Source organism: Apaloderma vittatum, unplaced genomic scaffold (assembly GCF_000703405.1).
Source record: "Apaloderma vittatum isolate BGI_N311 unplaced genomic scaffold, ASM70340v1 scaffold8091, whole genome shotgun sequence".
Classification (NCBI taxonomy): domain Eukaryota; kingdom Metazoa; phylum Chordata; class Aves; order Trogoniformes; family Trogonidae; genus Apaloderma; species Apaloderma vittatum.
The window spans coordinates 1-26,730 of NW_009698437.1; the positions used below are offsets into that span (position 1 = coordinate 1).

Here is a 26,730-nt window from a genome sequence, read left to right on the forward strand (position 1 = left end):
TATGAAACTTGTTACCTTTGGCAGCTGTTGGTTAATGCCAGGATTCTACAGACAAGGTAAACAGGTACTTTTCATAAATCTTGTTTAGTCTGATGAGGGGCATGATATACCCAGATACTCAGCTCACTAAAGCTTTTTCTGGTCTTTAGCATTAGGTTTTCTTTCTAGTTTTATCACTTCTAGTATTTCATGACTTCAAGTCATCCAAGTTTTGCTGCAACTAATAAACCAAACTTCTTAATTTTTTTTCTTTGAAGTTTAAGTTCTTCTTTTAATCTTCTTTTTCGTTCCATCTTGTCACTTCAATCCTCAAAAGTAGACTGAAATATCTCCAAATGAGATCCAGTCAGAGATATGGTGTGTTTCACAACATGTACATCTTGTTTTTTTAAAAAATGAAGAAAAGCAGGGTGATTTCCTTTGCCAATTTCCAGGCATCAACAGTCAACATTTCTATCGGAAAAAACATGTCATAGAGCTCATAACACATCAACTAAATACATCTTGTTAGGGAAACCACAAATGAAGTAGAATAAAGCAACAAAATAAACTTCCTCACATATGATACACTTATGCAGAAGATATATTCATTCCTGAGCAGGCTGTCAAATATCAATTGGTGGTCAAGTAGGCGAGAGGGCGGAAGAAAGAATTTAAAGCCGAAAACCTTACTGACTGAAAAAGGCACAAAACAAAAAAACCAAAACACTAAGGACATTAGAGATAAAAAAAAAAGGCATGAGAACCATTTTCAAACTGAAATTGTTTTACTGATCAAAATGAGTATTTGGTACTGATAAAATTGATTATTAAAGAAGCAACACAGGATGCTGAGGAGTAAATTTCTCTTCAGCTATTAAAGACTGAAGATTAGGTTGAAAAAACTGTTTGAAAAAAAGACACGTTTATCTCTTTAGAATCTTTCCTTCCAATGCCTTCACATATACAGTACATAAATCGGGATGCAGAGTCAATAGGAATTCAACTTAGAAGATAGTTCCTTTGTTTTTATTTGTACTCCTTATATTTCAATATAATCTTTAAGACTGGCAAAATGATCTGTCACAAGTATTTAATGTTGAGATTTTGGAGTACCTTTCTTTCACAGGATTTGTGAAATACATTCTCATCTGTTTGAATGCAGATACATCACCACAGAGGAGACAGTGCATACAATTTACAAAAGAGGTTTGTAGTAAAATTTAGAGATACACAACAATGCATGTCTCAATATACAATACTAACCTGGAACGTAGGTGCAAGGTTTTCAAACTGTACATGTATTTTTAAAAAGATAGCCTTTTAAAATGTTTATGTACTGAAGCATTTCCATTAAGATCCAACACTTATTAAAAACAATGAAATTATAGCAGCAATGTGGGAGAGCATCTAAGCCACATTAACATTAATAATTAAAATAAAACCAAATATGAAATATTACATTACTCAAATGCTTGTGTAAGATATCAAGGATAAGTAACAAACCAATTACTTATGCCAAACCATCAAAGAATCTGAATTTGTTCACTGTATGAACAATACTGTTGTACAGTTCCACCAAAGTTACCATTTTAAAAGAAGTGTTCAATGCTGACTTGCACCACCACCATTCTGGAGTGCTTCCTGGAGAATTCACTTGAATCTTTTAGTCCAAGGCTGACCATGATCCTTTTTGCATCTTTGCTGTAGGAACTAAGGATGCTTTAAATACAGATTCCTTAAAACTAGGCTTATTTTATTTACACTATTTGAAGTTTACCTCTCCTTCCAACAACAAAATGTGCAGGAGGATTTACTACATGCTATACAATGTAAAAATAGATTTTAAAAAGCCAGAACACTGTGAGTAAAACTGTACAATTTTTGTTCCCTGCTCCAGTTCATTGCACTATGAAGTTAAAATGGATGAGTTGTCATGCCCAGAAGACTTACTGTAGGATTAGAAAATCCACGCACACACAGAAGAGGTAAATGCATACTGGTTTAGGCATAGTGTCAAATGAAAAAATACTATGAGTTATATCCACGAAAAGCTTCTCATGAAAGGAAGGAGCATGGCTAATTCTGAAAGGCAGCCCTCTTCATGTAGGACACAGAACTGCAAAAGAACCACAAACACATTTCAATAAACATCAGTGAAGTTAGCCTGTATAAAAATATACTGTATATACTAAAATACTTAAATGTTGAATTCTACCCTATTAGTAACACGGTAAAATCTAGAAATCAGTTAAAACTGGCAATTAAGATATCATTCTCTTCTCAAAAGATAATGAAGTCACACAACCCCACTATCTTTAACTAATATTTTCCAGAAATGAGTTAACTAAAGGTCATGTCTTAAACAATGCTTTTTGAGGTGCTCTATTAGAAAACAGAACATTAAATAAAAGGTGATGCATGCAGATATAAAAAATATACACTGACAATTTGAGATTCTAACTCTACTTTCTATTGCTGGTGTGTCTACTCGAATCACACAGTGGGACGATAAGACATGTCCTTCAAGTGTTTCTCATTCCTGTTTCACATGTAAGACACAAACCTCAGAGCAATCCAGCTTTCAAACCAATGCTAGCACAACACAAAAGCAAATAAAGAAGTCAGGTGTAACAAACAGAAATTCCAAAGGCAAGAAGACATGTGTTCTTATTATCCAAAATACTTGCATAATTTAAGAATAGAACAAGGCATAAATCCTTGCTACATTAAAACAGAAACCTGAGGTTTCTTTTAAGTCTTTACTAGAAGCTTGGAAGATCAGATATGAAACAGCAAAGCAAGCTGGAAGATGAAAAATCATTCTCTTTTCATCACATCTACAATGAGAAAAAAGCCTAGAAGAAAATAATACTAGACACATTCTATACATTTTACTTAATAGCAATGTACAATATACTATTTTTACCACTGTATTTTTATGTCACAATTACTGTTTAAGGACAATTGGAAAAGAACACAAAGCTTAGCAATAAATACATCTTAGAACCTCTAAGGACATGTGATTTCAAAGGCAATTACTTCAGCTATAAATACGTACACGTATATTGCTACAGATAATAGTTGTGTGTTTTAAGAATGTCAATTACACTTACATGTATTCTCGAATTAAGAAAAAAATAATCTTGCAGGGATACAGAGAATTATTTATTCAGCTTATCATATTGGTAGTATGTTATATTAAAAAATTAACTCTATACATGGAGTTATATTTCAAATTTTTTAAAAACTGGAAGTAAAACCCAATAATCTTGAAATAACATGTCTAGATGTGATGCCAGACACCCTTTCCCTAATATTTTGAATCTGTGTATAGCTAGAGTTTAACATTTCATATATATTAATGTGTATATAAATATTCATATCATAAACGTATCATCAATACATACAGATTTGTTCTGTAAGCAGCTACATTAAAGAAGTCCGGCAGACTTCCTCTGATATTCCTCTTGACCTCTGTAACCGCAGAACTAGGTAACTCCCCTTCCCACAACATCTTCCTCAGCTTTTACTTTAAATTTGCTATGAACTCCATCCCAGCAGATCCTCCCTATACTGTTCCTCTGTCCTTGTGCCCTCAGATCGATAGGAGCTACTGTAAGAGTATTCACCGGGAAATGAATACTAAAAAGCCACCTGGGCAACCAGATGTTGGCTTTTCAAAGCCAATGGCCTTTAGATGAATAGAAACAGTGGTTTCAGTTCTACCGAGATACAGTTCCCAACAGCATTTCTGAAATGCAGTTATTCCTGCAACCTTTCTCTCTGTCTTGTGGGGTTGAAATTGCCAATTACTATTTGTGAGGCTGAAGAGGCAGAAAACACAACGGTACAGAGGCAATTTCTTCAGAAAGCAACCTAAATTTGCACGCTTCAAGGATTACAGATGCTACTACTTGTTGCATTATTGTACATACAGTACACTACATTATGGCAAATAAACCACAATGCAGAAATTCATTACATCACAGATGCAAGAAGAAAGACTGAAAGTTTCTGTAAATAAATAAATAAAAATAATAATAAAGAAATCAGTGGGTATAGCCAATGCAAACATGCTTTCATTTAAGGTTTTGGTACCTATTCTTGTTATGACACCTGAAAACAATACAGTTACAACATACAAGGCAAGGGATACTGGTAGCTGGGAGCATTTATTGCCATATGAAGCCTCACTGAGGCTTCGGGCCAGAATCTTTAGCAGCAGAGGAAGAGAAACAGATTACAGCTTCAGAAACAAGTGGAAGACTTTGCCTGTTCACAGGATAAAAACCACATGACAATGTAACAGCAGAGTTATAAATAACAATAATCTAAACACAGCGATGTGAAGCTTAGTTAGGGCTACACTGAAAAGTAAATTTCTGTGCTCACCAGCTTGTATGACTGCTTGCCATTGTGCAAAGAGACCCACAGAAAAACAAGAAAGACTCAGTTCTTTCAGTATGAGCGATGCGAGTGCTTACTATTCATACTCCCATCATTTGGGGTTTACAATATAGAGACAATAGTGTTTGTATATGATGACTTGTGTGATCCAACATATTTAATGCACATGTGATGTTTTTGTAACTCTTGTATCTAGCTAGTAGAAGATCCCTGGTGATTTTGAAGTCACAGGCATGCAGAGGTAGGAGGGAACCTTGGTATCAAGCTTCCCAAGATTATCTTGTCATATCTTCAGCTAATCTACTTTTATAAGCCTTCTCCGCAGAATATTTTTCCATTTCTCTAAGCAGCTGGTTTCTTCTCTGTAGCCTAGTAATCTGAAAGCTTTGCTGGATAGCTATGTCTTAAAGAGCAGATGCTGTAAAAAGTACTATTCATTCCAATCAGTTTCTACCAGATGTATTATGATGAAGAGCAAAACAGCTTTAATTATTAACAGTACATCCTCTTGGGTAAAAGATTCTGCTTCACAAAACTAAAGCTTAGTGCCATCACCATTAAAAAACCCCTTTGATCTTGAGCCTAAACGGCTCTCAGCTCCTAAGCAAATACATCTGTCTAATTTAAGAAGGATTTTCAGAAAGGGTAAGTAAACAATCTGAAATCAAAGGAAACAACTGAATGGATCTCTCCATTTTTATTCTATGTGGTAGTTCTTCAACACAAAGCTTAGTAATGAGCCTCTTCTGACATGAAGTCTCTTGGAGCTTTTAGAATACTGCATGGCTGTCTTTTTCAGATTTTCTGAATCACAGAATCATAGAATTATTTGGGTTGGAAGGGACCTCAAAGATCATCCAGTTCCAATCCCACTGCCATGGCAGGGACATGTCCCAATAGAACAAGTTGCTCAAGGCTCCATCCAGCGTGGCCTTGAACACTTCCAGGGATGGAGCATCCACAACCTCGCTGGGCAACCTGTTCCAGTGCCTCATCACTCTCTGGGTAAAGAACTTCTTCCTTATATCTAGTCTAAACCTACGCTCTTCTAGTTTCGACCCATTTCTGTCCACAGGCCCTTGTAAAAAGTCCCTCCTCCCCAGCCTTCTTGTAGGCCCCTTCAGGTACCAGAAGGCTGCTATAAGGTCTCTTGGTGCAGCCCAGGATACAGTTGGCTTTCTGAGCTGCAAGTGCACACTTTTGGCCCATGTTGACCTTATATCCTGTTGCTTTAGAATGGTGGATTAAATTTCATCCGCAACTTTATCTTGAAAGTACTGAGCTCTGTGAGCTCAGAGCAATTAGAAGTCTGTGTAAGAAATACAAAAACCCTACAAAATCATAGAGAGGGAGTTAAATGATTGCATCTGAAAAATTAGTGAGACTTGGAAAATGTGATCCCCAAAGAAGATAAAAATTTTGCAGTGTATGAACATGAAACAACGTAAGATACATTTGGTGGCAAGTAAAAAGGCATCCATCACCCTTCTGCACACTGGTTTGTTTAGATCTTGGGAATTTGATGCATATGCTAAACCTTAAACAGAGAAGATAGTACCATTTGTATGCTAACAATGAAGCAAGACCATAAGCATTAGTAAGATTTAGGCAAAAATGAAGTCAGAAGAAAAACATTTAAAATTAATTTAACAACCTGGAAACTATCTGGAACAACTCCTTAAAACTAAAACAAGCAGTGATTTTCAATGCTGGACATTCCATGAATATAACAATGTATAAGACTGGAAAACAAATGACTCATATACAAACCTTTTAAAGAAAACATAAAGATGGTTTAACAAGTAAATGTAAACTCAGTATTTTTTACTATTGATGAGAAGGTAACACTTAAAATGAACCTATAAACACTTCATCTTGCAAATGCATTATCACCATAGGCAGTTTGAATTCTGATCCTGAAAAACCTGCGCAACACAAGTTTTTAACTATACTCGCTTAACTTTGTAAGCTAGACTGCTCTGCTCCTGCTGATATCCTTCAGCTATTTGAATACGTACCACACACTTTGCTCCATTATACTATCACAAACAAAATAAACGTTTTATTTACCAACTACATGCTCAGAAACCTTGGACAAAATAGAACAAAATAGAAATGAGAGCTGTGTTTGGCAGAAGGACAACATAATTTACGAATTTTGTAGGACTACTCTTTTCAAATATACCTTCCATGTACATTAAGCTTATGCAGAACAAAAACTAAACTCTAAGAAACTCTAAAATACTTACCCTTTAAAATATAGTCTGTTAACAAGCTTGGCACTTTCTCGCTATCCTCTTTCATGGCATGCAGGACTAAAGCATGAAAAAACAGAAATGAGGAACTTGTCATAAATTAAGGATGACATTCTCAAAAAGAAATACTACGGAGCTGTTTCAAGTACTCACAGGGATATTACTGCCAAATTAGTAAGAAAAGTCTTAACTGGAATATGAGAAGATACAGTGAGACACATTATAACTCCACCACTCACTTACACGATTCTCACCCAACTTCACAGTGGATGCACACAAGAGACCCATTTTACATCGCTAATTATTACAGTAAAATGTCATCAGTCATAACAACAAAAAAGCGCATCTCTTTCCTGTAAAAAAAACTCTCCAAAAGCAAGTCGTCACGTCCAAAACTAAAATGTTCTAACAACTACTAGAGGCCTGGAAATCTCAGGCAAGAAAGTGTGTTCCACTACTTAATTTATTTCCTTGATCTTCACCCCAAATTGTGGAATAATGACACTTTTCAGGAGGAACACTGCTGTGAATGATCTGATGAAAATGTTGGTATTTTTTTCCCCTGAAACAGTGAACGTTAGCAGCCGCAGCTTAAAAAAAATAAATCTTAAAGACATTATTGAATTTGGCATTATGTGAGAATAATGCCAAAACTGCTGTTTTCGTAACTTCTATCAAGTTAAAATTGTCCATCTTTGCATACTTCTGCAGCAGGAAAAACATTTGGAGTAGCTCAACTTGACACATATAAGCTTGTCCGTTACTACATAAAGCCAATGACAATCCTTTATGAAGTGCTCTGGGCATGACTGAAAGAATCAGAAGTACAGAACTAGATTGAATAGCTCTATTTAATAAACTCCCAATTCCTCATATGAGACTCCGAACTTGAAATATAACAGTCTTTTATTTCAATTTTTATGTTGGAGTAAGACATTAACATTCAGAACTCCGGAATAATGACAGCTTTGAAAGAAAAAACAACCAAGCAACCCCAAACACCTGCTTTACTGTCTGCCTTAACGACAGCAAAAATAATGAGTCAGAAATTTGCAAGTGAGTCACAAGAACAAGTTCCAGCCAGCCCACAGAAGGCAATACCGTTAATGCTCTTTACAGTGCATGTGCACAAGACATTTTGTTAATAAACTGTCAAAGATCACAAGATATTTTCAGGAGAATTTAGCCTCTCTCTGTTTTTTATTGATTTTTTGAGAATATTTTCAAGTGAAATTTCAATATGGCAAGAGAATAATATTTCTCTGCAGGAGTAAATATAAAATGAAAAATCCATTTCTCACAGAATAAGTATAAATTACCAGCTAAGGGTGCCTACTGCAGAAAAATAAAGGTAATTTAATTCCTGCTTAAGCATTTAATTTACTCCAGAATTTATACAATACTTATTTTCTCTTTCCATGAAACAACCAATGAACCTTTTACCACGTGCGCAATCACAGGTCTGTCCTGCTGGAAAGCCCCTTACGACATCATTATATCCAAAGCCCTGCACTGAGATCTGATCAAATACACTGACGCACTCTACCATCTATTTTTAAACTGTTCCTATAAACCTCAAATGAAGGAAATGTCGCTGATTCCCAGAGATGTTCTGTTGTATTTAACCACCTTAATAATTTTTAAACATACCACCTTATTTTTCATGCAAATTAGAATTAAAAAAAACCAACAAAACAAACCGGAGGACCTGGAACTTAGAAATCATTTGGAGGATCTGTTCTAAAATACGTGAAGAAAGGGGAACTCTAAGCCTTGTCAAAACTCGCTTTGGTTTATACTTCCTAGCTATTAATATTTATTAACAACTACAAAAAAGAAAAATGTAACAGAGAGAGGGCAGCTATTTTAAAGGAAATCAAGTGCAATCATTATGTAAGTACTCATAAGTGTCCTGACATCCATTCCAGTTTCTGAAAGTCATTCCAATAAGCTCACTAAAACACAGCAAGTTTAAACAAACAGGGGCACGGCAGGTACTATAAGACAGTCCTGTCAAATTCCACGATACACAGTATTCTCCACAAGGCTCACCTGTTGAAATAGTGTCAGAACATTTACTTTCTGATATACACAAGTTTCTAGCCTTCAGGGTTTCAGAGAACAGCCAGAAACCAAACAAACTTCGAAGGCTCAGAAAATAAGTGAAAACTGGCCAAAATGCATGGTTAAAAATCATGCCACATGTCCTAGGGGAAGGGGGAAGAGATAACTGTATGCATTCATCGGTTTTGAGAAACAACTGGAAATACAAAGAAGAAAAGCTCAGTGGGGGAACTTCATATGCTCACTTTTGGTTAATGTTTGAAGATCTTCAACAGACGGAGGTCCATTTTTCTTCTCATAAGGAATGACGGTTGTTAAGTACTGCCAAATAAAAAACAGAGTTACCTGACAGTCCTTTCATGCAATTCATGTTGCCTACATTTTACTTTGCAAAAAACTGCAGTAATGGAATTTGCTAGCCACAAATAAAAGCTTTTCAAAAGATCTTACTTAACCAGACATTAAGATTCTACCTTTCCTATCCAAAAGCTTTTATCACAAAAGCCAACTTTTTTCCCCCCAAATTATGTGACCACTTTACAAGTCATGCAGCTAAACACTAACGCAAAGTATTTAAAAAAATCAGAGCAGTAAAATCTTTCTTTTTCTCCCCTGAGAAGTCAACCAGAAGACCCTTTATTTAAAGCACTTCTTAAATACAAGCTGGAACACTCACAACCTTCCCACTCACTATCTCCCCTCAAACATGACTGTAAATGCAGATAAACTATTTTCAAACTTGCTCTAAATACTTAAAAAAAAAAGTGTTGACTAACATACTAGTGCCACCACTTACATGCAAAATAAGAAACTAATTATTTTCAGGAATTACATTTAAAAAAATGGTAATTTTCCAGGTAAATATTGATGTTGCCTTCAAGTAACTTGGGAAAACTGGTAACAAGTCAGCTTTTTAAAGGATTCCAGAGCACAACTGATACAGGCTACGGGGGTGCCTTAAGTAAGGCATTCACGTTTGTAGAAGTATTCTAACAAGTATTTTGGAAAATAATTTTAAAAAAAATAAATCTTCAAACGCTGCATACGCTATTTGAACAACCTGAAAAAGGACATAGGATTTTCTTGGTGCCTCGTTAACTCTTACTGAGAATGTGAAACATTCCAAGGATTTTGACAGATCAGAGAATATCGCCCAGTCACAGCTCCAAAGGTGATCTTAGTCCTCTGTACAAAGAAAATCACACTGCCTCACTGCTAGGCGAAAATGAAAACAGACAAATCCGACCTTCTGACACAATACATTTCCAACCAAAACTATCTTTTGGAGCACAAATCAGAGCATTTTGGGGCCCTCCCTGATCTGCGCTCCCCACCCCTAAGCCTAATTAAACATAAGATTCCATCATTTGGATCTTGATTTAAATTCTCAGTTTTAGTAGTCCAGCGTGCTAACAGATCGTTTCAAAACAACTCCATGTTTGTTCTGTTTACTTTTTACTGAAGTCTTTAATTTTTGTCAGCTTAAAAAAAAAACACAATAAAAGGCAAACATTTTCTTAAGTCCTTCAGGATTTTTATACCTGCAGTGCAATCAAGATTTATTTTCAGATCCTTTAAGAAACTCTTGTTGCTCTTTCATTTAAAGCAATTCTCTCTCTCATCAACTAGAGAGAAAGGAGGATCTCCATGTAACAATCAGAAAACACACTGTACACCAGGCCTCCTCCTCTCTTAGCAGCAGCACTTCAGCAAGAGTCAAGTGTCCTTCCAACCTGGCAGAAGAAGATTTAGCGCTACCAAGTGCAGCTAGAACTGTCACCACATTTAGGGCGGCACCACGCACCTCCCACTCAACCACCTCCTCTGCCTAAAAGCCAAAGAAGCTCAGCTCCGTGTCACCTTGGGGAACCACTTGTCCAGCATGAGCCGACACCTTGCCAAGGCTTTCTGTGCACACATGGCTTCTTCTTCCTCCCTCTGCCTTTCGCATTGTCTCACATGCACTTAGCACACCAGAGGAAAGTCTGCAACGCTTCTTAGGAAACAGTCAGACCTCAATTTCTTTTCCAGCAGGTATTATTAGAGAATTGCACTCTTAGGAAAATTCAAGGAATCAATGGCTGTTAAATCTGGAAGCATCAGAAGTGAAAGCAGGTCAACTATAGCTCAGAAATCAGATCTTCAGCTGTCATTTCCAGCCTTCAGAACTAATTTTATCCTTTATCTAAGACAATAAATTACTAGAACATGTCTCACTGGACCAAATACCAACACTCTCCATTTTCCTTCTCCTAGAAACTCCACCTTTCAATTTTCCTAATAATTAAAAAAGAATTAAAATAAAAATTAATTCTTTCTTAGTTTCCAGAATCATTGTTTTTCTCATCAATACTATGATGCTGTAACAGTAAGTCTCTATAATAGCAACACAAAAACTCATTCCCTGAACTGCTGTATGAAGGATAGCACCTTATGAAGACGAAGACGAAAAAAAATGAAGTGTAGCTTACTGACATGACCAAGTGTTAAGTCTACTGTGACCTCTACATTTTTGAAGCAGATTTGACGACATCATAAGGAGCAATTCCCACTGCAAATTGCAGTCACCTCAAAAAAGTGGTTGATAAAAAAATGAAGATGACTTCTATTCTGGAAATACATTTACACAGAGACTTACCAACATTTCACTTGCTTTTGTGTAGTTGGTGATTTTTTCCAACTGCATTATCAGATGGGAACAGGGAGTTCCCACCAGAAGTTTCTTTTTAAATAGTGAAAAATTTCAACTAATTTTCGCTTACGTATCAAACATCAAAACAAAAGGATAAGAATTTAAAAAAGGAAAGTATCCACTATCAGAGTAATACTACCCAGAAAATAGCAGAGGTGGTAAATACCATTAAAATTCAAGACTGAAAAAGAGTTCCGAAATAACTGTACAAACTTACAATAAATTTTATGTTGTGACTTTATGTGTATAACTTCTAGCTTCTAAGGTACACAAGAAATTGTTTGTCCTAACTTTTTTTTTAGAGCACAACTCCAGATCTAACTCTTGCCTGCTAGCAGAATACACCTGAATGTGAGCTTATAAATGAAAATACTCCCTGATAAAACACTCACATGAATATTCTGTGAGCAGCACTAAGCATCTGATACTTTTTTTTTTTTCCTTTGCAACTCATAACATGATGACTCCAATATTTTACAAGCAGGGCCAGGGCTGGATAATGTGACCAAAAAAACCCCCCAAAACCCAACAAAAAGACAAAACAAAAGACAAATGCTAGAGAAGAATGGATTTCCAGGACTAAATCAGAAAAGAGCTGGTCTCTTCTCTAATTTTTTCTCTTATTTTTTTAAGTCCTTGTTAATTCCATGATTGTCTTTAAGATACAGGAAGGGAAAAAACCCCAAAACCCTAACTCTGCTAACAAGGACACAGTGTAAAATAAATCAGGGGAAAAATATAATCAACACGAAGAACAACATTAACAAACTAACTCAAAGAATGACTGGAAGAGTTATCCAATCACTGTTATTGTTAATACATAATTACGCTACTTATGTCTAGCAAGTTAGAAGGCAGTAAAAAAAGGTGCGTTTGAATAGACACATGCATCTAAAAAGTCTTTCCACCAAAAGGAAGAGGGGCTGACATAGCTAAACATGTTCAGTTAATGAAGATATGATATTTCAAATAGCTAAAGATACAGAAAACCAATTAATTTATTATTAAACAATAAAGATAGCAAAGACAAAAACCCAACAGTTATTACTTTGCCAGTACCGAGATAATGTAGAGTGATAAAAACTGTTATGTAAGCTCTATGTGTGTTCCAGATCTCCAAAGACGGGAAGAAATAGTTCAGTCTATGTATTCATGAACTCTCATATATATAACCTGCTTGAGAAACAGGGTAAGTCTGTAACTTCTCATGAATCAAGAATGATTTGAGAGTTGTCGTTTTGCCTCCTGAACTCCTCTGCGCGATATTCCAGTTATCTTTCAGACAAAAGCCTGATCAGTTATGACTTCTAAACCAACAGGCAGTTTATTGCCTCTGTGGACTTCTCGTCAGGGTGGAAAAAAAAGTAAAAAAAAAAAAATCATCTAACTATCTAACATACTCCTCTGACACAACTGCATAAACTGTAATGGGTGGATATGCATTAAATAATGTGAAATACCAATACTTTCTAATGTGTTCCAAAAGCCTAAACAATAGCATTAAGTCTTAACACTTTAGCAAAATACAGAATGCATTTAATAAAATACATACTATAGTTCTGAAACAAACAATTAAGTATTACTTGCAAATAAAGTATAGAATATTTCTAGTTACGTATATATAACATCTGCAGTGATACCCACTACAGGGGGTCTTTGGGCTGTGTATTTCAAAGTTTAAATACTCAATGATATGCATTTTGTATCAGTAATCTGCACTGCACACATTTGGATGTTTTTAACATCATGCTGTTTTCAAAGGCAAAAAGGCATACAGCAGAGTCTACACATTTTCCAGACACTACTCTGTTTTTAGATATCTCAGCTCTGAACATGTGAAGACAAGTAAACAAAACCTTTTTTCAGTTCGAGATACTACCCAGGTCCTTAATGCTGAAGGTTGAAATACTATGTCTAACCTGACACATATTCTGCGACCGGATACTAGATTTTTACAGACATGCCATGTACTTGAGGCATCCATTATGCCAAAACAGACTTTTAGTCTGAGGTAAGATATAAGGGTTATTATTTCCGTGCATCAGGATATCGAGTCCCGACTGTCTCATGCTGTTGAGGAGAAAAAGAAACTGTAGGCTGATCAGAGTCTTAAGACAGGCAAAGAGTACAGACTCGAGTATTTTGTCCTATTTTTTCCTGTCTCAGCATCATCTTCAACTACTGTCAGTTTTCAAGAGCTCAGCAGGCAACGAATGAAGAAAAGAGAGAAGATAGCCCAGCACCTGTTTCTCTCCACCCGAGTTTCCAAACGTGTGGCGGAAGCCATTCTGTATGACATTTGAGATCCCTTCCATGCTGAAGCGCTAAAAGTAGTGAAAACATAGCAGAAGGAAAAAAGGGACAGAGAAAAGTTCAGAAAACTATTAATCAGCATTTATCAAGACTATAAAAGACGAATGACACACAAGCTTTACGATGCATTTCGGCACGCTTCTATATTTTCATTCACCTACTTCTTATAATTAAAATGCAAACCTTAAAATGCCAGTTACGCAGCATATCTACATAAAAAAAATTAATCAAACAAAATCTTCACACTGCGGACCCAATAAGAGAGACTTGCCTCATAAGGTTGTTTCAATTTGAAATGTAAAAAATTGATTTTTCAGATATTAAGCACCTCCTAGAAACACTGTTCAGAGATAGTTTTTTTCAGCTCTACCCCTTTAAAACATTTTATGCCTTATGCCTCCTTTTCCACAACTGAAGCAAGAATTAGTATTCCCCATTTTTTGGAATATGATAATATATACACAATTATTAAATAACACACCCATATTAATTTCAAGCTCCATTACATGGAATCCACATAAAGAAACATGTATATATGTCAAGGATAGTTTTTTCTTGAAGTTTGTAATCCTTTTTGCTTGCCTGAGAAGTAAAAAAAATCTTCAAGACAATTTTGATGTTTAGCACGAGATATAAAAATCAGCAAATGAGAAGAACATAAGAAGAAACTATCAAGCCGCTGACATAGGGCAGTATGATGAACGCACCTTAACACACTTACCTGAATGTACTTAAGATTTAAGGCAGAGGGAATAAAATGTGCTGCAATACAGCCTTCACTTGCTTTCTAAAGCACAATGAGGTCAGTAAATGGACATAGATGCCGTCAAAGCCATCTTAACTCTTTTAAGATAACCTACTTAAAGGAACGTGTATCTGCAAGCCCTGACTATTTTTAATTACTCCCCAGTTTGCCCTTGTGAGAGAGGTAGAAGTTTTAGAAGTCTCAGAAAGTGATATACCAAGAGACTGTATCAAGGACAAAGAATTAAAACCCCCATTTATTAAAATTCAACTATAGTATCTATAGGATAATTGATTTTCTTAAGAGTATGAAAACTTAACCCTGCTTCTAAGCTTAGTATTTAAATAAGCCTTCATTATAATTTCAATTAATAAAATCACCAATTCATACGTTATCCCCATGTGTTGTTGCCTGATACGTGTCAGGTGTCCCTGCCCATGACAGGACAGTTGGATTAAATGATCTCTAAGGTCCCTTCCAGCCTAGGCCATTCTATGATTCTATGATTATTAACAGAAATTAACTCTTCAAAAAGTTACTTGAACATACTATCTGCATGCACATTTTCTGCATTTCCTTAAAAAAAAGAAATATATAAGAAGAGTGTTGAAGGAAGGAAGCTTGCACCTCTTTCTGGACAAAGGCTCTTGAATCTGTAGTTGGTGATAGTGAAAGCTTATTTTCAAAGGAACCACACGTACGCAGCCTACAGTCTTACTTGGGAGCTAGTTTGTTGAATCCCTCTCAGAAATCAATCTGACACATCCATATCTTGAAGCAACAAAATACGAAAATGTTTTCCACACACTTACACTTGAAAGCATCAGTCAAGTCCCTAAACTTGAAACTAACCAGAAGAGCTTATGAACTGAGTTTCAAAGCCACCTAACTATTTTTCTTTCAAGGCAGAATATCATTTTTAATTTTGCCCATGACCAAGAACCAAAAAAGAATACACATGAACTTTTCATTGTGCTCTTACAAAGGGACAACCATTTCTACTCCAGACATCGGAGTTCCATCGCAGCTTGGCTATGCACACACCTTTCATTAGACAGACAAGATCGGAATTTTATTGGCCTTATATCACAGGTATGTTATTCTTGTAAGTGTAGAAAGAGATTCTGAAGAGTTAATATTTCATTACAAATGCTTATCCCTTACGTTTGAAAAACAAACCCCAAAAGCTTCTGATATCAAACTGAAGCATTCTTTCAGACTTAGCCAAGATCTATGATATATTAACCATATCTTCTGCATCCTCTAAGAAATAGTAAGAAATTTTAACATTAATATCCCACTTAACTAATTTAAAATTATACTAGACAAGTAAGACAGAAAAAAGTGCCCTGACAAGATAATAACCTAATTTCTTTCATTCTCTGCCTCCTACTACTCACATTCTGTTTGAAAGACATTTTTCCTGTTGTTGCTATGTTCTACTTTGGTTTTTCAAGAGATTCAGGGGAAAATGCTTTTTTTCTACCTAAAACCCAACATGATCAATAAATATCTGTACACCATCACCACCAATAATACTGGATTTCCTTCAAGACTAACAGTAGTAGACATATAGTAAAATTCACATAACGAAAGCAGAAGGATGAATGAGTTTGCCTACTGACAAATAGAACACACAGTACTACACCCAAAGCCCGTGTTTCTGGCAAGAAAGGTATGCTGATTCCAGGCCAATTTGCAAATGACAAAAAAAAAAAAATCTTTTTTGGAGTATGAGAAGAGTAAAATGTTACATGACCTCGTGAAAAAAGAATCTCAATAAGATGTGCCGAAGCCTTGTCTGCAAACGAAGGCAAGGAAGCTGGTGTACCAGATATCTTGCTATAACCTATGAGTATTATGTCCCATAGGGAAAAAACAAACAAAAAAATATTTCAAAAGTACAAATAGTTACAAAAATTTTCTTACTGTTCCAGGCATATGACCTCTTTCTTGTTTGCCATTCTGAGGACTACCATTTTTCAGCTTCTTTTTCTTCTTTGCTGTTTCTTTGTGTTCTCTCTGTTTGTTTTGTACTTCGATGAGGACAGAAATGAAGCTGTTTTTCACTTCCTTTTCAAATTCCAACTCGTCTCGTAGAGCCAACTGCTGTACCAGTTCCTCTGAATAATCCTTAATAGCAGTCTCAATTTCTTCTAGCAGTTCATTTAACTCAGCAACAGACAATCTTTTTACTCCTATAAATAGTTCATATAAAAAGTAATGTTAGGATTTCAAGCATGAAAATACTTGTGGGAATTACAAGAAAAAAAAATTGAAGTTTTTCAAAACCAAAAATTCAATTCTAAAACTACATAGAATAAAACAGTATTTCTAAAGGAATAAACATATCACAGAGGCAACTAGATTAGCAACAAAAAGATGGTTAAACTGTTATTTGTGAGAAATCTGAGACTATCTGCAAATACGACAAGCTCATTATATTTAAGGAAGGTAAAGTAAGTGTTAAACTTGTAGTATCAACACTTGTAATATCAGCTATTACTTTCCACCTGCGCTCACTGTTCAAAGTAAAAGGTCTCCATATTTTCTGACAAAACCAACACTGGCATTTCTGGAATCCTTGGATTTTTCACCTACAGCAATGCAGAAACCATACAAGTGAGGGAATTTGGGGATATTACAAAGGTTTTATTTTATGAATAAAAGTTTGTGCTAATCTTTTATGGTGGTATTTTTAGATGCGTTTGGTAGTAAAACCAACAAAATCCTCCAACTTGTCTAGGGATTGTAGTCAAAAGCATGGCCTTGTATTGCCTGAAGCAAGGACCTCAATCAAAATTAGTTGACAGGCTCCTTTCAGTCATAGAATCATTGAATGTTTGGGGTTGGAAGGGACCTCTAGAGATCATCTAGTCCAACATCCCTGCAAGGCAGGATCCCCTAGGGCAGGGCACACAGGAATGCATCCAGGCCGGTTTTGAAAGTCTCCAAAGAAGACCTTTCTGGGCAGCCTGTGCCAGTGCTCCATCATCCTCACAGTAAAGAAGTTTCTCCTCATGTTGAGGTGAAACTTCCTAGGTTCTAACTTAAACCCATAATTTCTTGTTCATTGCTGGGCACCACTGAAAAGAGATTGTCCTCCTCCTCCTGACACCCATCCCTCAGATATTTATATACATTAATAAGATCCCGTCTCAGGCACCTCCTTTCGAGGCTAAACAGCCCCAGTTCTCTCAGTCTCTCTTCGAAGGAGAGATGTTCAAGTCCCTTAATCATCCTTGCAGCTCTCTGTTGGACTCGTCTCCAGCTGGTCCCTGTCTCTCTTGAATTGGGGAGCCCAAAACTGGACACAGTATTCCAGGTGTGGTCTCACTAGGGCAGAGTAGAGGGGGAGGAGAACCTCCCTAGACCTGCTGGACACACTGTTCTTAATGCACCCCAGGATCCCATTGGCCCTCTTGGCCACAAGGGCACATTGCTGTCCCATAGACAACTTACTATCCACTAGGACTCCAAGGTCTTTCATGGGTTGCTTTCTAACAGGATGTCCCCTACTCTGTACTGGTGTCTGGTGTTATCCCTCCCCAGATGCAGGACTCTACACTTGTCCTTGTTGAACTTCATGAGGTTAACCAAGCATTAAGAGTTTTGAGAGTATGAGATGGAATTGATCAAAACTAAATCAGAAGCCTGTAACATGTTAGTATGGAAACAAAAAAGACCCTCTGGGTCTGCATTTTAAAGGTACTGCTAAGTCACATGTTACAGAGAGAGAAAGTTCGATCAAGAAGAGGCTTGCTTGGGTTAAGATTATGTTCTTTGGGGGCTGCTCTGCACTCCCAATTAAGTCTGACATACCTAGGAAGCTACTAAGTCCTAGCAGTTGCTATATCAAAGAACATCATTTTCATTAGCATTTGAGAAACCGCTGGTCCTAGTCACACAGAAGGGTACAATTTGTTTAAGGACACCGTACAGATATTCATAATTATTTAATTATTACATTGAATTAGTCTAGTAAATGTCATGCCTGCAAAAATGCTGTAAGGGAAGTGCCTATGGACAAGTGTTGAAAAATACAAGTAAGGCCACAAACTACAAGAAAAGTGTAACTCTCAGAAGCATCAAAGGTAATGGATGAAATGTGATCTTTCCTTCTCAAATTACAACAGGAGAAAATCATAGAATCATAGAATCATAGAAAGGCACAGGCTGGAAGGGACCTTAGAGATCATCTAGTCTAACCTCCCTGTCATTGGAGAAAGCTCCTTGTCACTCATTAAAGGAAAAGCAGTAAAATTTGTTAAGGCAATTCTCTGGCATGGAGCCAGTTTTTCAGAATAGCTTAGGCCTTAAACTCTGTTCAAGCACTGAAACAGTACCATATACTTAAGGATCTAGTGATCAAGTAGTCTGAACCATCGATTGCCTCCACTGTTGTTTAAACTATTCTAAGTACGTAGCATGCAGGTTATGGACTCTACATGTAACAACAATCTTGGCTGTGCTTGCAGTCACTGTACGTACCACAGCAGATCTTACCACAGCGGTAACTTTTTGCAAAGTCATCTCTGGTTGTCAGAAACAGCAAATAGCAATGACAACTCTAATGTTAGCAGAAGGAAGAAAGGTAAGTTCAGCAACAAGACTATCAAGCTGCAGAACAGGCCTTACAGTCTGTGAAACAGAGTATATTCTGTGGTAAAAATCAATATGAGTAAGTTCCATATGCATTCAGTACAAAGGACAGTCTAAAAAGCATAGTTTTGGTTTTGTGAAAGACTAGAGAAAGCACTCCCAACACTTAAGAATCAACTTCACAAGCGAAGAAACAACTGTTCCCAAAACACTCGTGCAGATTATCTGACTGCAATCCCGACTCATTCTAGATCTGCTGTCGTTACCAAAGCCTACAAAAGGGCTACACAGGAATTACTCAGCTGATGTAGGTGAGTGAAGACAGAGTAATTCAAATATAGAAGATCACTTGCGATCAGATCTTAGATATGTACGCTGACTCACCTGTGTAACCAGAGCACTAATACTTGTTTTTTCCTATCCAAGGAAAAGAAGCCAATAGAAGCTTTGATTTCCTGCTCTTAATCCTAAACATTAACACCTCTGACTTGTTTCATAAAAGCCAGGCAGTTTCTAGGAAAACCCTGCTACCATTTCATACAGATGCAGACTAATTCTGAAGCAGCTTCACACACACAAAAAGGTAGCAAGAGCTTTTCATAAAACAGTGACCTGCAAGACACGAAAGCAGATTCTGAGAAACTGGTGAAGCAAAGTTAAATTATCTGCCAAAGTAACTCAAGGCAAGTTTGGTCAAGGCTGATGTTTGAACCATAAAGATGCAATAGACAAGATGAACTCCTGAGGCAAAGCAAAATAAACATGATATGAAATACCAAGCAAGCTTGATTAGCGTCAAACCTAAGGACATATGGAGCTGTCAGAAAAACAGGAAGTCCTGCTGAGGAGGATACATTTTGCTTTCACATTCCTGAAATTTACAGGTCAAGACAGCTAAGAGCACCATCACGAGAATGGGATCTTCTCCATAAATCTGAAGTGTAGGAGAAATAGCACAGCACAAAAGGACAGCCAGTTTTCTGAACTTTCTACAGAATTTGTAATGCTGACCCACATACAGGAAATAAAACACCAAACTTTGTAAGAAGGACCAAAGCAGAAAGAACACATGGCAAATTCTGCATTCCTTTCACCTTCCAGAATTAGTTCTGACAAATAGACAGATGACACAAATTTCCAATGTGAAACTGATTAATCAGTTTCTTTTACACGCAATTCAACCTACTACAATTAAACTCTACATGCAATTTGTAATTTGTATAGGGAAGAACAGATGATTTCATTCGAATGGAAGATGATAAACTATTTTTTTTAACTTTTAAGCTTTTTCAAGAGGAAGAGGGAAAATATGCAAGGTCCTATGGAGGGGGGTGGGAAAGCAACAGTTGCCTTCTTTTTGTGTTACTGTATGTCCAGATACCTTGCAGGGACTCAAACACTACCGAAGAAACACCATTTTCTTTATTTACTGCATAGCTTTAAAGAACTTCAGCTAATCTTCTTAAATAAAATGCAGTGGCTTCAAGAAAGTGTCTCACTTTAAAATACAGAATAAAGTTTAACAAAAATTATCAACTTATCACTTTACCTATGAATGGTCCTCATTCCAGCAAAACAAGCTTCAGAGTATTTGCTTTAATTTGAAATGCTCTTTTTATTTTTATTCTACATTACAAAAGCTGACAAAGATAAGCCTTCTACTTACATTCTAAATCCAGAGCATTCTGAAAATATTTTTGAATGCAAATATTTCAAAAGAAGGACTTGCTGTAAATCAAACATGTGGCAAACTTACCCTTTTAACTATTTCCAATAACCCTAAGAGCAAAATACTAAATAAATATCACTTACTCTCTTCATAGCTGTTATTCGTACTGGATCTCTTGAGTGTCTGAATTTCCTGGGAAAGTAAGGAGAGTCGATCTGACTGGGTGGGTGTTTCATCATCTTCTGGATCAGGCGATTCCTGCATCATTTCCTCTATTTCTTCAATCACCTTCAAAAAATGAAAACCCTTATGAAAACCTTCCAGCATTAAGAGAAACAGCCTGCAACGTGAAGCAAAGCTGTTCAGAATTAAAGGTTTTTTTTTACTTTCAGTTAGCAATATGCTGCTGGATGAAACTAATACCAAGACTGGATGGAAGAGAAACAACAAAATCACACTGACATTTCCTCCCTGTCCTTGTTCTCTAATATGCTTGCTTTTTCCAGGTAAATTAGTGATCTCATAACAAGTGGTGTGTTATTTCTACAGTATGGTTTTGGTTAAGAAAACTGAATTGAAGAATGAGCCAAAATATCCTTCCTGAGTATTGAGCTGAAGGAAAACAACAATAAAATCTCCCTACTCATTTCACTACATTTCTCTAAGCAAAAAAAAAAAACCACAACAAAACCAGAACAAAACAAACCCCAAAACTTTGAACAGCCTCAAAATCTACTGCTTATGAGAAGTTTTATCATAGAATCATAGAACAATTCCGGTTGGAAAAGACCCTTGGGATCATCAAGTCCAACCACGAACTGATGAACTGATTCATCATAACTTGAAGCCAATTTGGATCCTGAACCAGACAGAAAGTATGAGAACAGAAATTCTGTGCATTGAGAGCTTATTTTCAGTATAGAAACCACCATATTTCTGCAGGCTAAATTATTAACTAAACAGCTGAATAAATAATACTTCAACTTCTACAGGTTTAAAGGCTGTAGACAGTGCCGAGGCGATTCAAGCAGTCATCGTAGTCTTAATAACAATATTTGTTACAGTTCACAGTTAACCATTTAAACAACAAGAAAATATATTCCTGTGTTTGCTTACTAAAGCGGGATCTTAACGGACAGCCATTAAATTACTAAAAAGAGCAATTTTTGAGATAACTTAAGTCAATCCATGGATTTGGAATGGAAGCATTCAGACACTAAGTAATTTCAAAGCTTAGTAAACAAACTGTTGATCTGCTGGCATTATTAGGGAAAAACCAAAGAATTCTCACCATGCAAAGATATGAATGGCCATACAGTCATGCTCTATAATACCACCAACATTCTGAAAGTATTTTTGCTGCTTAATACATATATTTAATTTAGTATTTCTGTCTAATTCATGGTAAGAAACATATAAAGATTTCAGAGACAGGACTGCTAATCTCACTTGAAACACTGGAATATTTTTCAAACCTGAATGACATAGTAATATCTCACATATTATTACGACCCTAAGTAGAAAATAATCAAGAAGCTTACCCACAGTGAACAGCAAGGAAGAAGAATGAAAAATAATTACAGACTAAAAGAAAATACCGCAGCGACAATGTCTTTTACCTGCTCTGCTGTGAAGAGTGGTTCATCATTGATGCATGAAACAATGATAGAATGCATATCCAGCTGTTCTCTCAGCTCTTCATCATCTGATAGGTCAAGGTTCAAGTTATCATTTACCTAGAAGGCATGAAAATGTGTATTTATACAAATATATGTACACACTTGTGTGTATTTATATAATACATGTACATACATAAAAAACAAAAGGGAAACTAACAGTGAATTTTAAGAATGAAACAGACTCCTTGCCCACAGTAATGGAACCAATGATTCTTGCTGTCAAATACCTGAAAACTGAAGTATTTGAACAACAGAAATGAAAACTGCAATTGGAGAAAGTTAAAATAGCTGTCAGTTGCTAAATACCCTCAGCATATAAAGGCCATATAAACAATGACATATGGATAACTGCATGGAAGGCAGCCAATGCAACGTAGATACTTAAACCAGAAAGGAAGATAGACATCTGTCAGTGTGGTGTGAAAATCCCTTTAGTTATGCAAACCTGTTATTTTTATGTGCTTTCATATTTCTATTTTTTCACATAATAAAGGGCCAAAACCCAAGGTGTTTTAAAGAAACAGGACATGGTTATCACTCCATGTTATTTTAAAAATATATTGTTGAATATCTCATGGTCTTTTCAAAAAACAGAAGTAACGCTGTCCACACACATCCCATCAAATTACACTCAGCCTTCAAAACCAAAGATTTATGTATAGTAAAAGAAAACACTTAATTCCCCTCCTTGATCAGTCAGGTATATTTTACTCTCACACAGTGACATATTCTAGCTTATTTACATAGCTTTTTGCTTTTTCTGCACTTTGTCTATTACTAGATTCCAGCCAAACAACCCTAGAAAAGTTCTTCAACCCCCAAAAGTTGCAACCCCTAACCTCTGACATTTTGAGTTCAATCACTTGTAACAGATCTTTGGTCTAATTTACAAGCATTATGACTAGCTGTATAAAGTCCTCGGTCTCACTATAACATTTTCAATTTTTCTACTAATTCTTCCAGTCTTCCCAGTTTCTTCAGAAACCCTAGAAGTTCTCAGATTCATTTTGAAGGTGCTATTGATATCTTTAGGCAGGTAGTCTATAACATGCAATTTGTATTTCTTCAGCCATCAGAATGAATGTCCACTTTTTTCCAGAACCAGAATTCAGATAACCATGCAGCAACTGGGATCCACTAAGAACATCTGTTTACCCACTGCACAGATACAACCCAGTTTTGACATTCTTTAATGTGCGCACTCCTCAAATCTTTTTTCCATGTATACAGGATTACGACAACAGCTATGGGATAGTAAGAAAGGATGACGGTTTATCTAGAGGGGGCCAGCCTCCCCTCCTGGTATCTCCAGAAACATTTTAAGAGCCTATCATAATATATTTTGATAATTTAGGCTAACAAACCACCTAAACCAGCCTAAGCTACAGCTGATGCCAAAAGGACCATCAGGCCTCCCACCCAGCTACATCCCATGATTGTTTCTGTCTGTGTACTCCTACCAGGGAATGACCTGCTTAAAAGTAATGTAACAAATTTACAATAAACAAGCAATTGCGCAATCCTCTTCCTTGTATGACTGTACAACACTTCCACCCAGCTAATTCTTTCACCATCACAGCCATATAAAAGTGTTCACAGATCTGTGAAGAAACAAAGATTAGATGAATCAGCCTCATTTACCTTCTATTTTTTTCCTGCCAAAATAGGAAGAGAAATACTTTAAGCATATTATTACTTTCAAATGCATCAAGAATGTGCTGCTTAGCTGTTAGTATTCATGGTAAGAAAGTTAAAACAAGCTACTAGCTGTCCATATGTGCTGTCACATATCCAGAAATACTGCTGACACACAGAGAAGTAGAGAAAAAGTATGTCAAACGCTCCCAGACAGATGGACTTTACACATCAAAAGGCATGCCAGGTGGAGTGAAAGCTGAAAAAAATTGAGATCTGTTTAACCCATGAACTCATTTTCCCTCAACTGGCAGCATACCTAAGATTCTTTCTAATTCAGCAACACCTCATCTTCTATGTCATTCCTTCACAACTTCCTGCAAAGAACTTACATATATGAAACATTTTTATATTGTACCTAGTCCCTCACCAAGAAATCCATCAGTCTTCCACTCCATTTTTCAGTCACACAACAAGGTCACAGCATGGTGGGTTCTAAGTCTTTTTAGCTTAAGCATAATCATTTATCAGAATTAGAACAAATACAAGTTAAATTCAAGGCATAATCATCAGACTCAAACTGAAGAAGTGAGTTCCAAATTGCCTCATCTCCCTGCTGATCCCCAAAGTACCCTCTTCAGCAGAACAATCTTGGTTCCGGTCAAAGTAAAAAGCAGCTGTGGATTACATAACAGATAGCAGAAGTCAAAGCATTACCCTATTCTCAGGTTACAAACACAGATATTTTTACGTTATCTCAACTTCACTATGTTTAAAAGATCAGCCATTCGTTTCCTCAGAAGACCTGGGAGAAGGGAATTCTTGCAAGCTTTTCTTCCTGAAGCGTTTTAATCCACTTTTAAGAAGATCAGAGGACAACCCTTTCTATAAACCTCTCTGAGGCTCTTCATTCCCTGCTTCCTCCCAAGACAACTACCCTACTTGTTAAATAAGAAAAACCAAAAACTCTTGCACTTTAGTGTATCCAGAGCCACCTTTCCTGCAGAAGCAGCCACCTGAGTCCCCACCTGACTGCAGCATAAGATGAACTTCAAAGCTCATACTGGATTTCCTCAATCAGAGTACTCCTGCCTCTCTTCCTCCCTTACCCAGAAGAATGTTCAACATGAAAGAGACAGCAGAAATATTTTACATTAAACACTTTCTCATCATAGAGTTTTTTCTATTGTGCGCTGGCTCTCATGAACATCCATCTAAAACTAACCCAGAATTATTCCAACCCAAGGAGATGCAAACATACATCAATGGTCGTTTGATTTTTTTAATTTTTAAAAACTTCTCATGTGTAATGCCAAGGACTAAAAATTTATTAACAATGCTCTTTTATACAAATTCATATTTTTTCCCTGTTGAATATAAAAGATCCAAAGAAAGTGTTTCTGCTGATAAGAACTTACCCCTTTTTCTGAAAGATTCAGTGTTGGCAAGTGCAAAGCTCTGGTGTGGGAAGATTTCCAGTCAACTGGCATTACGTTACCATAATTATCAGTCAAAGCATTCCAAATCCTAGAGAGAGGAATAAAGGAACAGAAATGCAAACCTTAAAACAAGCAGCAACTGATCAGCAGTAAACATACTTGTAACAATAGTATCTGTTTATCAACAACTGTTTTTTCCCTCCCTAAATACTCATCTACAATTTACTGACAATGTTTCTATAAAGTTTTTGGGGAAATGTTTTTGATAAACAGATTTTATCTCCTTTTTTAAATGAACAGTGCATGCACAGCAGTAAAATAAAACAATGTGATGATGAGACAGCTTCATTACTAATTATATAACCATACTCAAAATCTTTTTTGAGGGTGAGTCCTTTCTTTAATAAAGTTTGAGTTCAGCTAAAAATTCCATTCCAAGTGTCACTCCTGTTTTCCTTGCCTTTTGTACACTAAAATCACAAATTAGCAGAGGCTGAATAGAAAATTCCGAGCCAAATCGTTTTTATCTTTCTTCCTATTTATCACAGAAATTACACTAAAATTCTGCAAGAATTTAGATTCATCTGGAAGTACTCTTGCAGAGCTCAGCCCACCATTCTTGTGTATAGCTGGATCTTAACTGTGTATGCAGTGTACAACCTCTCTGCCTGTACTAGAGGCACGCATATGCAGCCCTATTCTGGTATACCGGTTCAATCCGAAACAGAGTAGCCCTATCCGCAGGTTGCGGCCTCAAGTCTGCCAACAAACCCTGTGGGTGTGTGTTTGGAGTGGTTGCCTAGCTAAGCTCAGAGGAGGTCAGAGGACTGGCCAAACCAGACCCCGAAGGGCAGGCAGAGCCTCATCACTGCCCCAAAAGGTCTCTCCTTTGTGGTTCTCCGAACTTACCTCACTGTCTAAAGAACAGATATTGAGTCTTTTGCTAACAGGGTCTCTTCTTCTTGTCTTAGAATATGACATGCAATCTAGTTACCTCAAAGTAAACCTGCAGCATTTTCACGTTAGGTAAGCTGGCTGAAATCTACTGTAAACTAACAAGTCTAAATACTTGTACAATAACGTTAACAACAGAAAGCAGCAACAGATCAGAAAGGCTCAGGGGAAAACAACAATTACCACAACTGCAGCTGAGATTTTCTTCTCCATCTGCTTTCCGTACTTTCCACGTTTAAATTTCAAACGCCTAAACGGTGGGCATTTCGCAAGAAGCCTGACAACCACCACTCT

General features: G+C 36.6%; 1 protein-coding gene across 1 annotated transcript; it reads right to left on the reverse strand.

The window, feature by feature from the left end:
• Positions 1–1,361: 1,361 nt before the first annotated feature.
• FEZ2 (fasciculation and elongation protein zeta 2 (zygin II)) lies at positions 1,362–25,570 on the reverse strand (the record flags this gene model as incomplete). Its single annotated transcript, XM_009878009.1, has 8 exons — positions 1,362–2,098; positions 6,639–6,704; positions 8,954–9,029; positions 13,644–13,724; positions 16,388–16,656; positions 20,873–21,017; positions 22,349–22,465; positions 25,462–25,570. Coding segments are annotated over 8 exons (880 nt in total), but the record flags the coding sequence as incomplete, so codon positions are not given.
• Positions 25,571–26,730: the final 1,160 nt, after the last annotated feature.